General features: G+C 48.6%; 1 protein-coding gene across 1 annotated transcript in view; it reads right to left on the bottom strand.

Moving 5' to 3' along the window:
• LOC118777512 (unconventional myosin-XVIIIb-like) overlaps positions 1–14,345 on the bottom strand; it is a 43,837-nt gene that overhangs the window by 16,906 nt on the left and 12,586 nt on the right. The window contains exons 6-31 of the mRNA XM_036528520.1: positions 14,212–14,324; positions 13,659–13,826; positions 13,055–13,265; positions 12,617–12,759; positions 12,316–12,416; positions 12,007–12,070; positions 11,646–11,790; positions 10,447–10,617; positions 9,733–9,823; positions 8,920–9,112; positions 7,775–7,855; positions 7,469–7,595; positions 6,930–7,077; positions 6,651–6,834; positions 6,269–6,419; positions 5,382–5,491; positions 4,752–4,817; positions 4,348–4,476; positions 3,961–4,104; positions 3,719–3,808; positions 2,882–3,001; positions 1,988–2,093; positions 1,779–1,903; positions 1,222–1,376; positions 902–1,025; positions 616–816 (exon numbers count right to left, since the gene is read on the bottom strand). Coding sequence (XP_036384413.1) covers positions 616–816; positions 902–1,025; positions 1,222–1,376; positions 1,779–1,903; positions 1,988–2,093; positions 2,882–3,001; positions 3,719–3,808; positions 3,961–4,104; positions 4,348–4,476; positions 4,752–4,817; positions 5,382–5,491; positions 6,269–6,419; positions 6,651–6,834; positions 6,930–7,077; positions 7,469–7,595; positions 7,775–7,855; positions 8,920–9,112; positions 9,733–9,823; positions 10,447–10,617; positions 11,646–11,790; positions 12,007–12,070; positions 12,316–12,416; positions 12,617–12,759; positions 13,055–13,265; positions 13,659–13,826; positions 14,212–14,324 — 3,461 coding nt within the window. The remainder of the gene's footprint in view (positions 1–615; positions 817–901; positions 1,026–1,221; positions 1,377–1,778; positions 1,904–1,987; positions 2,094–2,881; positions 3,002–3,718; positions 3,809–3,960; positions 4,105–4,347; positions 4,477–4,751; positions 4,818–5,381; positions 5,492–6,268; positions 6,420–6,650; positions 6,835–6,929; positions 7,078–7,468; positions 7,596–7,774; positions 7,856–8,919; positions 9,113–9,732; positions 9,824–10,446; positions 10,618–11,645; positions 11,791–12,006; positions 12,071–12,315; positions 12,417–12,616; positions 12,760–13,054; positions 13,266–13,658; positions 13,827–14,211; positions 14,325–14,345) is intronic.

The following is a 14,345-nucleotide window of genomic DNA, read 5'->3' as shown; positions in this document are numbered from 1 at the left end:
AGTGTAATAGTTTCAGTGTTTTATCAGTACATGATTGTCAGTCCATCTTCAGTATAACACGTTTCATCAGTGTATCGGTGTGTGATATCAGTGTATCTTCAGTATAACACTGTTAGTCTTTCATCCGTGTATCAGTGTATCTTTAGTGGACCAGTGTCAGTGTTTTGTGAGTCTATCTTTAAAGGACCAGTGTCAGTGTTTTGTGAGCGTAACTCCAGTGGACCAGTGTTGGTGTGTTGTGAATGTATCTTTAGTGGACCAGTGTTAGTGTGTTGTGAGTGTATCCTTAGTGGACCAGTGTTAGTGTGTTGTGAGTGTATCCTTAGTGGACCAGTGTTAGTGGGTTGTGAGTGTATCCTTAGTGGACCAGTGTTAGTGTGTTGTGAGTGTATCCTTAGTGGACCGGTGTTAGTGGGTTGTGAGTGTATCTTTAGTGGACCAGTGTTAGTTGGTTGTGAGTGTATCTTTAGTGGACCAGAGTTAGTGGGTTGTGAGTGTATCTTTATTGGACCAGTATTGGTGTGTTATCAGTGTGAAGGTGGGGGGCTTGCCTGCTCATGCTGCTGTATTTTGGCTGTGAGCTGGCTGATGTCAGTGTGAAGGTGGGGGGCTTGCCTGCTCATGCTGCTGTATTTTGGCTGTGAGCTGGCTGATTTCCTGGTTGCGCTCCTTCTCCTGGCTCTCCAGCTCCCGGAGCTGCTTCTTGAGGGCGGGCAAGGAGTCGGTGCTGAGCTCCAGGGGCACGGACAGGTCTCTGATCTGGGCACAAAGCTCCTCCTTCTGCTGCTGGAGGCGGGCCACCTCGGCCTGACTGTCCTGGGGACACGCAGGGCACGCCGTGAGGTTAGGCGTCACACCACTCCACGGCGCAACACGCGGCACCGTCGGGAAAGAGCCGTACCTTCAGACTCCGCTGGGCGCCGAAGAGCTCGGCGTTGAGGGCTGCGTTTTCCTGGATCACTTTCTCCTTCTGCTCCCTCTCGCTGTCGGCCTCCTCCAGAGCCTGAGTCAGCTCATTGTCGAACCTGTGCACACACAAACAAAAACATGCAAATGTACGAACACACACACGGACCAGGGACACAGACCCATATGTACATGTAGGCATAAACACATGGAAAGAGGAGGAATACTGCATTTCAGATGTGAACTCGTAAAGAGATGGAGAAAGACGGAGAGAAAGGTAGGACGGCGCATAAGAGAGAGGGCGCAAAAGCTGACCTCCTCTGCTTCCTCTCCAGCTCATGGGTGCGGCTCTGCAAGCTGTCCGTCAGAACGCGGGCGTCCTGCAGGTCAGAGGTCACGCGGCGACAGTGGCGTTTCAGCTCAGTCACGCTCCGTTTGGACTGCTCCAGCTGAGACTGCAGCTCCATCACCTGCCACAGGGGGGAGACAAAATGGACTCAGAGACCACCTGTAGTCTACGTGAGGCACTATTACACTCCATTGCATGCAGGCCTTCTACTCTTTTTCAATGGAGAGTAAAGGATGAGAAAAGCAGGGAGGTTGTACAGGTGAATTTTATGCCTTCACATTAAGTGGTGTGCTATAATGCAAACAGTCAAGTCAATGTGGAAGACAGCGCTCAAGGATGCTGCCACAGGGTGTGACTAGGGAAAGTAATCAGTAAAGATTACATAGCCTACAGAAGCTACTGCTACAGGTGACCAAGCTGGGAAGAGCAGCATGTGCAGGCATTGCAGCTGAAAAGAGAAGCCCAGTGAGGGCAGCCCAGTCGAGAAGAACAGCGGGCGCAAATGGCGCAGTGGGGGACGTGCCTTGCTCTCCAGCTGCACCCGGGCCTCCCTCTCCGCCTCCAGCCTCTCCTCTCCCTGCCGCAGCCTACGGCGCAGGAACTCCACCTCCGTCTGCGCGCACTCCAGCTGCAGCTGCAGCTCGCTGCCTGAGGGGGCGGAGAGGAACAGATTAGAAAAGAAGAGGGCCGGGGGCAGTGTGTTTCGCTTGAGGCAGTGCGTCGCTCTGTTACCTGCCCCCACTCCGCCCAGTGACTCTTTGCTCTTGACTTTCTGTCTCTCCTCCTCCAGCTGCTTCTCCAGACCCTCAATGCTGCTCTTACACTGGTCCAGACGCCCCTGGCAGGGATGGATTGAGATGCATGCAATTTAACATTATTATATCTCCGTTATTACATTACATTACATTACTGGCATTTAGCAGACATTCTTATCCAGAGCGACTTAGGCGACATAGGTTACAATTTTTCAATTTACATTTTTACAATTTTTTGTTATCCATTTATACCACTGGATATTTACAGAGGCAATTCTGGGTTAGGTACCTTGCCCAAGAGTACAACAGCAGTGTCCAGTGGGGAAACAAACCAGCAACCTTTCAGTCACAAGCCCTGTTCCTTACCACCACACTGCCACCCCTTGTATCTCCATTAACCACAAATGAGCTGCACAGTTTCAGATGGATATTATCTGTGGTTGTAACTTTTGGACAAAATTAGATTAAAATGTATCTTCCATCTTAGGATTTTGTGAAGATACCAAAGATGCACAAGATCATGAGAAGATAACAATGATGATAACTTTCTGGATAGTTGAAAAAAAAAACCACACATTTTTTCGAAAAAGGCAGTATTTTAAAATAATTGATCAGATGAGCTAGTCAGAGTCAATATCATCCTTGCATCTGTGTGTGGGTGGATCTGCACTTGAGAGAAGGATGAGAGGGGAAAGTATGTGTGTGTATGTGTGTACGTTTCTGTACATGTGTGTGTATGTGAATGCGTGTGTGTGTGTGGACGGGTGTGTATGTGCGTTAGCTTGTATTTGCATGTGCGTGTGTGTGTGTGTGTGTGTGTGTGTGTGTGTGTGTGTGTGTGCGTGCGTGTGCGTGTGTGTGCATGGCACACCTGAAGCTCCTTGTTCTCCTTGCTGAGACGAAGCCGCTCTGCTCTCTCTATGTCCAGCGCCTGACTCACCGCCTCTCCCCTGAACCGCTCATCACTCAGCTCCGAGGACTGAGCTGCCACCTGCAGAAGGAGACAAAGGAAAAGGGGGAAATAAACGTGAAGAATCTGAGGATATAAGAACACGGTGCTTCGATTTACTCATCATTCCAGTTGGACTGCACACATGAATTTTCAGCCCTTCTAGGAGAGGAATGGAAAGCAACACTTGCTTGATAATTTATGTCAGCATGCCACAGCTGGAGGGACAACGGCTGACCACTCTCCATATTGTCAAAGTCACCGTTAAACTATTATTGTTGTATTTTTAAAATGCTGCTTTTTGTTTCTTTGCTTGTTGGTTTGATTTTCTCTTTACCTCATTCATTAGTAATCTGTTTATACGTGTTAGACGCTTGATGGTAATTATGATTGCTTTGGCAATATTGTCATTATTGAAACAGCCAATAAAGCATTTGAATTTGAATTTGAGACAGCAGGAGTGAGAGAGGCAGAGAGTGACAGGAAAAGGGGGGATGAGATTGACTGATGAGATGGGCAGGGGAGGAAGGGAGAGTGTTTTAAAGACTCTTTGATACTTAATTTGTATCATTTGTCTAAAGTGGAAAACAGAATCAAGAGATAGACAGGTGTAGAAAGAGAGAAGCAGAGAAGGCAGAGAGAGACTGAGATAGGGAAGCACTTGAGACTTCTCCTCAGAACCACTCAACGTTCAGATAAATGGTTCAGCGTGAGCAGATTGCCTGTCCCACCTGTGCGTTAGCTGTGTTCAGACGGTACCTTTGTTTCCAGGTTGTCTGTGCTCTGCCGCAGTTCATTCCTCTCCTTCTCAGACTTCTCAAGGCGTCGTCTCAAAGCAGAGATCTCATCCTAGGACCACATGCATGACACCATCATTACCATGACTTTTACCCTTTACCCTTTATATTGAATACTTGTGTTATGAGTTATTTGGCTCTTGTGCTTGGCACAATGGCGCATATAGGATCTGTGTGCTTTGACCCCGGGGAAGTCTCCTGTACCTCCTTTGTGCGGAACTTCTGGTCATCGATGTTGACGTCCAGCAGGGGGCGCACTTTGCACAGGAGTCTCCACCAGCTCCACTTCCTCACAGAAGTGAGAGCGCGCACGTTCCTCTGAACGCAGGACACGGCCATCTGCTGCACCTGATTGCACCAGAGCACAGCTGGGCGTTAACACCCGCGTCTCCCCTACCCCGCATTCAGTGTGTCACCTCACCGCACACCCGCACGGTTACTTTCCCATCATGCATCGCTCTATTGACACTATTGATGTAGATTCTAATGATTACACTGGTAGAGGAATCTAGCCTAGCAGTCCTGTGGTGAAGCAGGCACACTGGGACCTGGGAAACCTGCTGGCAGCACACAGCTGAAGCGGACCCTCACCTTCATGCGGCGGTATTTCTGCCTGGCCAGGTGTCCCATGCAGGCGGCCTGGAGCATCACCAGCCAGCCGCTCACCAGCTGATCCCTCTGCTGCTCCAGGGAGTGCAGCACGCCACGCTTCATGAACACCTGGGGGAGCACGTAAGGGATCAGTGTCTTTCAGTGTTTCAGCGAGTCTCAATGCGTCGGTGACTAAGTGCGTCAGTGAGTCTCAGTGCGTTAGTGAATCTGAATGTGTCAGCGGCTGTCAGAATATCAGGGACTTAGTGAGTCTCTATGAGTAGCTGAGTTCTGAGTTCTTCTCGGAGTAACCATCATTCATTCATTCATTCATTCATTCATTTATTCAGTCAGGTCAATCTGTTTAAAGTTCAGCATATCACTCATTAGCCAGTGTTTCTCACCCTGCTTGCCCCTATAATAATGCTTTTCTTTTCCAGGTCCAGCTCAATCAACAGCTCCTCCACTGCCTGCAGGACACAGAGAGGCACAGGACATTTCGTTGGGCATAATGACTGCTGGAGCAAGAACAACATGTGGACCTCACAGCGCTGTTTATAGTCTGGGAGAAACCGTGAAACAAACATGACAGCAAGAAGGACAGGAGGTGTCAGTCTGTGTCTACGTGTGTGTATGCTTGCGCATGTGTGCAAGCACGTGTGTGTGTGTGTGTGAGTCCGCGTGTGCAAGAGCGTGTGTTCGTGCGTGTGTGTGAGGATATACGTATGTGTGTATGTGAACGAGAATGTGTGTGTTTGTATGTGTGCCTGAGTATTTGAGTTCATGCGTGTGTGTGTGTGTGTGTGTGTGTGTGTGTGTGTATGTGTATGTGTGTGTGTGTAAGTCTGTTTGTGTATGTATGTGCATGCGAGTCAGGACGTGTGTGTGAGGATGTCTGTGTATGTGTGTGTATGTGTGTGTGTTTGAGAGAGACAGCATGTGTGCGCGTGTGTGTGTGTGTGCGTGTGTGTGTTTGTGTGTACGCATGGCGAGCCTATGCGTGGGAGTATGCCAGTCCAGATAAAGGAGCTGACCTTTCTCTCGTCCGGAGTGATGAAGACAGAGCCGTATCGTTTCATCACCGGGGGAGAAAGGGCCTGGAACCGGCAGCGGAAATCACTGAGAGACATGTGGTCTGGATAGCCTGATAGGAGGGGGGAGAGAAACTTTGACCTTTAAAAGCCCTTTATTAAACAGCTGTCAAAGAGAACATGAATAAATAGGGGAAAAAATCATAGAAGAATGATGACAAAACCCTCAAACAAAAACATATCCACAAAGACAAATACAACCAGCATGTTAAACCATGGATCCTCGTGTTTAAAAAGCTACTGATTTATTATTCAGGCATGTTTGATTTTCATTTGCCTTACAGTTGAATGTAGATTTGAAGTTGACTTGTATTTTCTTTCTCCACTGTGCTGCAGTCAAACTCTCATTGCTGCGGCAACCAGAGACATACACATTGACGCACCAATGAGGCACTGGTAAATGGACACACACCCTACACACACACACTCATGCACACCAGCTATGCGCGTACATACTGACTCACTGGTAGCTGGATTGAGTCAGAGCCACTTCTGAGCTGACTGACTAACATGTTGACAGACACGCTCCAGCTGACTGAGACACAAACAGACCAGCTGCCTGACTGCCTGCATGCTGCGGTCACCAATGGACCTGCCAACTGACTCGGTATGAGGAGCTAAGGTCTCAAACAGTGCCTCAGACCGACTCTGTAGCTACGGTGTGGTTGTGAATAGACCCACGAAAGGCTCCGCACAAAAGGTGCGGTCGTGAACAAACCCCGCAGACCGACTTTGTAGATACGGTGCAGTCACGAGAAGACCCTCAGACTGACTTCGTAGGTATGGCGCGGTCGTGAACAGACCCTCAAAAGGACCTCCCCGGCACTCACCTGTGCGGTAAAGCTGCAGCGCAGACAGTATGTGGGTGGAGTGGAGCTGTGTGCGCAGAGAGGGAACGTCGAAGCCGCTGCTGTCCGCCTTTGCACTGACGCACTGCAGGAACACAGGGCTAGCACGACGGATCAGATTTACGAGAGCGTCCTTCAGAGGGAAACAGAGATACACAAATGAGACGAACACAAACATCATCCATTTACATGCTTTGACTAACTACCATGCACAAAAAAAGCTATGACTTTGTTTTTTTTTATATATTAGGGATCATAAGAGAGTGAATGTGGGATTATGAGTATGTATGAAAGTAAATGCATGTTTGTGGGTATGTATTATTGTAAACCAGTGTTTAGTTTAATGTGTGTGTGTGAGTCTTACCGCCTGCAGCTTGACAGAGATGCAGTAAGAGTGTCTCCTGATGGCTGCCAGCCCCCCAGTGAAGGTCTTTCTGACAGTACCGCTCCTCTCCAGTGACCGCTGGGACCCCCCCTCGACCCCCCCGAGCCCGCGGCACAGAGGTGGCACTGAGGCACGCGGCCCAAAGAGGGACTTCACCACTCCGCTGCGAGAGAAAGAGAGGAGAACGCTCTCACTCCGTCGCCTGTACGGACAAACATACCCACACGTATACACACACACACACACAGAGTCTCTTACATGGATGAGTTCTGAAGCAGTGAAGAGGCGTTGAGGGCAGACGGGTTGTGCTGGACCAGCCCGAACCAGCCAGACAGGTCGTAGCGGACGGGATCGGAGCCCAGGAGGTGCGCAATCTCACACTGCAGAGGCTGCTCACACTGCCGCACTGAGCAACAGGAGGAGGAAGGCATGACCGAAGGCCTCTCTGGCTTCACAACGCTACTGACACTCACCCAGCTGCTACACTGAGGTACCGACACGCTTGATACAACCTATCTTGCTATATTGCAGTACTGACATATCCAACACACATGCACCTGTTACACACTGCAGTGCTGACCCACCTGACAAAGCCTCATCTGTTTCATTAAAGTACTGATACACACTCCTACTGATTCATTGCAGTACTAACACGCTCCCATTTTTTCACTGGAGTATTGCCAATACCTGGTCTTTTTTATGGGCGTACTGACACACCCTCTCCCATTTCAGTGAAGAACAGAAGCACTTTTGTGTTTTTTTTTTTTCTTTTTATGGCATTGCTGACACATCCTTACCTGTTCCCGTTTCACCAAAGTACTGACACACCCTTTCAAGGACAGTGCTTTCAGTAGAGCCCGGGGTGACCATCTCTTCATCCAGTACCCACAGTAGCCCCCGGGGGTCTCCTTCAGTGGCTCGCACCTGAGCAGGGGTGAGGAGAGAGAGGAGAGAGCTCATTGATTTATACTCTTTTCCTCTATAGACCTTAGTTCTGCTACCAGTAGGATAAAGTCAATATCCGCTCTTATAGGTATTACAGTGCACACACATCTAATCTTCAGCCTGAATCCACCACTATAATTACCGCAGATGGAATTTACCTGGAGCGTTGGCAGATCAATGGCAGACACGACTTGAGTTGGGCTGCTTTCTGGGGCTGCAAAATCTACAGGGACTTTCTCCTGGGAATTAACACAAAGGATCACATGAATGTCTGTGCCACAGATCAGCATCAAATCATAGCATTGCTGACCTCAGATTCAACCGATCAGCGATCATTATCAAAACGTGCTCAACAGATGTGACTGCAAGGTAAGGTTCCGACTGCTTTTTGAGAAGAAACTGCTGTAGAGGCTGACACTGCCTAATGTTGGAAAGGAGGCAGCTGAATTGTAATTAATAATTAATAAAAAATAAGACCACAGACAACACATTTCTGGTTTTAAGGTGGTGTTTTGAGCTACAAAGTTTGTATCCTTCTAACTGCAAACACTCCCAGGGCTACAGTAGTAGCTACGAAGGAAGGAGAGAACAAACTCAACAAGAACTTTTCATTTTGTACTGCCTTACAGTAGCGAAGACTTATAGACCATGAATACAGTGCATTGTTTATATCACTGAAGATGTGGTATATTGCGCAGTGCACTGTGTTCACCACCGTTGTCCTAGATTCTCTGTGCACCGTGAGGCAATCTTCCGTTTTTTTACGGTCAATCAAAATAGTTTACTCTGTACTGCCAAACGCTTAAAAATGGACTTGGATGGATACCAGCTCTTTTGAAACTCTTCTGGACTGAATGAAAGCCAACAGCATGAAATGTGAAAAAACACGGCCATGCCAAAACCCGTCAACTGTAAACTCTACATTTTTACAAAATATTCTGAAAAGTGGACCTGAGGCTGGTGGCTGTCTGAGTTAATTTTAAGCTTATGAGAAGCCTGCTTCTTCCTCCCTGGGAATTTATCCAGGTGAGCATGAGATCTAGAATTATATACTGTATCATTTTAGGTTCCATCCTGGATTTGCTAGCATTCTGAGGTACTATATTTACCAGGGTGACTGTATCTGTGAATATCTGTTCTTGTGTTTTAGTGTGCTTGTGTGCTGTATATAGAGATGCTAGACAGTACCACAATACTTGTGAATGAGCCCAGCATGTGCCTGTGTATGTGTGTGTATGAATGGGTGGCTATGTGTGTGTGTGTGTGTAGGCGTATGTACAGATATTGTTCAGGGTGCCAGTACCTGTGTGTACCGCTCCAGCGTGTGTGTGAAAGTGTGTGTATAGCAGTGTTCCAGAAGCCTCTCCTGTAGATAGTTGTGACAGAGCTCAGAGAACCCTGCAGCCCTCTCCTCCCCTCCATGCCTGGGGCTCCGGAGACCTGGGGTATCCACCACGATCACAGAAGCGAGGGTCAGCTGCTGGGAGCTCAGACCTCTGGGGAAGAGCAACAAGGAGAGGCCCAGGCATCAATATCAAAACAAGGCCAGCTACTACTTTGGTAAAGTGACAAGAAGCAAGAACAAATTTAGCAAAACAGCACCGCAGTCAATATATAAAATATAAAAACTGCATTTTCAAATAGTTTCATCATTTCCTTTTGATGTGATATTAAAGCATGTCTCACGCGGAAACTCTGATGTGCTCTCTGCCAGATGGATTAAATAGCCTCAGCCTGAACCAGACACGTCCGCATAATAACCTATTGTTAAGAAATTTCCTGCTAATCAGGAAGAAATTGAACCAGGCACAGAAATATACATGAAGACAATGGTTTATTTCACATCTTGTGCGCTGTAACTTTGCTGTTAGGCATACAGATGACAGTACATTTGTGAAGCACCCTCACTCTGCTAAATTACTCTGTATAAACAGATTTTAAAATATAGATGCAACTTTGATACAGAACGATTGCGGTCACAGTGAGGAAGGCCTGCAGCTGCCAGTAAGCTCTTGTAATGCCATTACAGGTTTGGCTCAGAATACATTGTGAAACGCTGCGCTACATTATTGTGATGTTTTGTGTTACTGCAGCACACGCAGCAGAGACTGAGTACCTGTTGATGAGAGAGACAACGGCAGTGAAGAGCTCTTCATACAGTCCGATGGCCATGCCGTCGACACACTGTGCAGCGGTCAGCCTGGGGCCTACAACACAGCACTGTGCTGTGACATACGTGTGGAGTGCATATACCAGCACACAGAATACACATGCACTCATTCACATTCACATGCGCACACACACACAGCACACCCATCCACACAAAGTATGATACCGAAACTCAGGCCTGCAGGCAATGCTACACAGTGAGATAACTGCGTGTGCACACACACCCTGATTCACACACACACTCTCTCTCTCTCTCTCACACACACACACACGCACACACACACACAAACACACGCACACACACGCACACACACCCTGATTCACACACACACTCTCTCTCTCTCTCTCTCTCTCTCTCACACACACACACACACACACACAAACACACACAAACACACGCACACACACACACACACACACACACACACACACACACACACACACACACACACACACACACACACACACAGTACAAACAAGCGGAAACACATGCACATTTACACGGAAACCTATAACTTTAGCATTATTTAGCAGACGCTCAAATCCAAGGGATTTACGAAGCATTAGCAGATCATGTTTGCGGGTATTCGCCATCGTGTGCTCACTTCCAGCAACTAAATTCTCCCACGGACGCCCTCGCATCACACGCTTATGATCTCACCCTCCTCCGAGCCCTCAGGCGTGTGGCGCTCTCTGACGCCCCCTGTGGCCTTCTGCAGCAACTGCCGGAGGTGGTGCTTGAAGACGGCTGTGTGGAGCTCCTCTCCCTCACAGCCAATCACACTGCTGGCTAACTGCGCGCTGTCAAAGCTCACAAACTGCCGGCGCCCCACTGGGAGAGAACAACAGCCTCAATGAGCCAGCGGGCTGGCATGGTCTGCCATTTGGAGTCACGCAAACAGACTAATACAGTTACTGACGCACACACGGGGAATGAAACATGCAGTAACTGATACAGTGCCTGAAACACAAACAGACTTATATAGTGACTGACACACACTGATATAGTGACGGAAACACACAAACTGTGCACAGCGACTGGACTGGCAAACCCCACCCAACACAATGACTGAGGCATACAGTAACATACTATCTGAAACACACACAGACTAAAACACAGATAAGGTGAAATAGTGACCAGTATAATTTACGTGAGTATAGCTGACTGACTGAAAAAGTGCCACACACAGAGATTGGCAATATGACTGGCACGTAGGCAAACAGGAACACATTCGTTGATTGATTGATATGGTTATTAAGTGTCATAGACTGATCAAATAATTGCCAGGACTGACGCCCCCTCAGCTTGACCAATACGTATAATGAACAATACACATAAATGCATTTTTTAAAATCTTGTTTCTTCCTTTTGTTCATTTTTTTCCATGGCTAAAATGACAAGCGCCTTGTACAACCAGGGGATACATCATGGCTTTTTTGTTTTATGTTATATAAGATACAAAACTATAAAATACACAAACTACATAAATGATTAAACTAAATTGAAATTCGTCTGTATTTCCTTTCATTGTGGCTCATTTCATTTCTCTTGACCTTTGAGTGGTATGGAGAGAAAGCTACGCTCAAAAATGAATGTGACTGAATACGGTCGTAATTGTGAAAACATGAAGAATGTAAAAGCCCATTTTCACAGCCAGTCACATGCTGATTATTGCTGAATGTTATTGAAGTCCCTGGGAGAGTTCAAGATTTTGCTGAAGGTCTCCATTCAGTATTCTTTGAATGGTCTGACTACATGTTAACCTCACAGACCCTGGGAACAAAGAATAAACATTCAAGTTGCAGTGCACTACACTTGAATAACTGATCGAAAGTACCACCTTAAAAGTTCAGCCCCACCTCTGCAAGCTCCTGCTGCACCCAGATGGTATATTCCAGCCAGCACGTGCCAAATGGCTCGTTGCTCATTGGCCGTGAAGCCCAAAGTTTCCATGGCAGCTGTCAGCTTTGCAAAGGCTGTTGATGCTTTCTGTCTCTCCTCTGCCTGATAGAGGGATAGGGGGAAAAATGGAGGGGTGGAGAGAGATGAAGATACAGAAAGAGAGAGGGAGAGAGACAATCTTCCATTTGTTTTTTGAAGCTGTGGCGTAAAACAGGTGATAAAACAGTGGCAAGAGTAAGCAATTTCCCAGCCATTAGAGGGCAGCCCACTTCACCCCTGCTGTGCACAAACATGTGGCTTGCAGGAACTGCGTGTTACCTTGCTGGGTGGGGAGATGCCGAATGAGTTTGCCTCAGTCTGCTGGTGCAGATGGAGCTCAGTCCTGCCGGGACAAGAGAAGAAGCTGCTTGTACACGACACAACGCCGTTTGCAGGGGTTTTCTTCAAACAGTGGCCTTACTGTTGAATTTTTTTTTGCCTTACAGCTTTAGACCTCCTGTTCAAGGTCACAGGAGTACACACACACACACACATATGCACACAGACAGTCTCACATCATTTTGGCCACTAAGTGCTTCCCTATACATTGAGTGATTCTTCTGTTACGAAGGTAGCGGCTGTACTGACCTCATTTCTGCGCTCAGGCCTGCTAGCATCTGAGAAAAGACCAGGAAACTGCTTTCGCCCTCCAGGCTCTGGCATACCCTCCACTTCTCCAGCAGCATAGTCTGAACCCCAGGCAGACAGACAGACAGACCAACAGACAGGCAGACAGAGAGAGAGAGAGACAGACAGAGAGAGAGGGAGAGAGACACGAGGAGAGGCAGACTTTAATGCTGGGTAAAGGAAAGTGAAACAATGCTAGCTTTCAGCTAGGTCCCTGAGAGGGGGCAGCAGCATGACACCTGTGAGACAGAGGGACAGGTACCTGCAGGTGTCCCGCGGCAGCCAGGCCAGCGTGGTTGAAGTCAATGGAGAACACCATGGCGAAGCGGGACGAGGCCTCGCTGTGCTGGGAGCTCACACAGCCGAAGGAGCGCAGCACCGTGAACATAGCCTGCAGCCGCTCCGCTGTAACAAAACACACACGGCTGCTTTACAGTACAACACACACACACACACAATCACACACACACTCACACGGCTGCTTTACAGTACAACTGTTGTACTGTAACAACACGTACACACAGTGGCTCTACTGCAGCAACACGCACACACAGCTATTCTACTGTATCAACCCATACACACATCCCTTTACTGAAACAACACATTAGCACAGCCAATCCACTGTAAAAAAACACAAGTACAAAGTACAAAGTACAAACACACATATACACACTGCAGGCAGCAGCACAGTGGGACTCACGGGTCAGACTGCCCCCTGCAGTGCCGGCCTGTTTCAGCAGTTCCTGGGCGAACGACAGGCAGGCGGTGGTTTTCCCTGTGCCGGACCGTCCCACCGCCACCACACTCTGGTCCCGCCGCTGGCCCACCATGGACACGTACACCCGCCGCACCAGCGCCTGCAGGGGCGGGGGTGCCTCCCACACTCCATCCCACCGCCGACCGCGTGGGACCTGGTAGGGGGGGGGCAAGGGGTTTAGAGGAACAGAGACAGGACCCCGCTGTGGGCTAAATTCCTGGGTCTGGTGTGTCCCATTCCACTGAAAATTATGTTTTACATGCTCCTGTTAAATGGCTATGGACTGTTGTAGCCTAAATATGGCATACACTACACAAATCAATGACAGCAACTTTATGACTGCAGGGGGGGTGTTGCATACTCCACTTTACGTTTACATTTAGTCACTCAGCAAACACTCTCATCCAGAGCGATTCCCAAAGTTTATCAAAGGCACATAAGTGCATATAATAACGTTACATGAACAAAGGCACAAACAGAAAACGACTCAAGTCACATAATGCTATAATGGCCAGTGCCGCACTGAAGAGAGCAGTGCCCCCTGTACCTTGCTGTGAGGGGCCTGGGGCGGCCAGAGGGCCAGGAGGTTGGGCCCGGCGTGGGTGAGGGGCAGATGGGCGCGGGCACGGCTCGTCAGGGTGTGCAGGACGCTGGACTCGTTCACACTCACCAGCTCGCTGATGTCCTCACACAGATCCGACTCAGCGGGGTTAATCTGGGGACAGCAGGGAGACAGGATTCAGAGAAAGAGAATGGGCAGGGTGGGGAGGGGAGGCACGGAGAGAGTGTGCAGATTGTAGATGCGCAGACGAGAGCAGGTGTTGCCCCCAAGACCTGGTCCTGGATCAGTTGCAGCTTGTTTTAAGAACTGGATTTGTCCTTGGGAGCAGAAAGCACAGGTCTAGTGTGGAAGAAGGATGGAGCAGGTGGAGCAGGTGTGACAGAGAGCTAGAGGTGTTGTGTGAGCCTTTAGGCAGAAGGAGGATTTGAATTTTGAAATGGAAGAAAAGAATGGCCGATTAAACACTTGCATACATTTGTCTGAAACGTAGATGATCGTGTCAAGAAATGATGCTGAAAGACGCTGCTGTACAGCTCACCTTCTCTATCTCATACTCTGACACGTCGCGGACTGAGCCGTCCGTCTCCAGCCGAACTCGTGCCCGCCCCTCCGCCAACTCGGGGGTCCCCTCATCTGGCTTCAGCTGCGTGGCTGTGACACGCAAAATTATAC

Source organism: Megalops cyprinoides, chromosome 5, assembly GCF_013368585.1.
Source record: "Megalops cyprinoides isolate fMegCyp1 chromosome 5, fMegCyp1.pri, whole genome shotgun sequence".
Classification (NCBI taxonomy): Eukaryota; Metazoa; Chordata; class Actinopteri; order Elopiformes; family Megalopidae; genus Megalops; species Megalops cyprinoides.
Note: the sequence above shows the minus strand (reverse complement) of the source record. Positions and strands in the feature narration are given on the sequence as shown.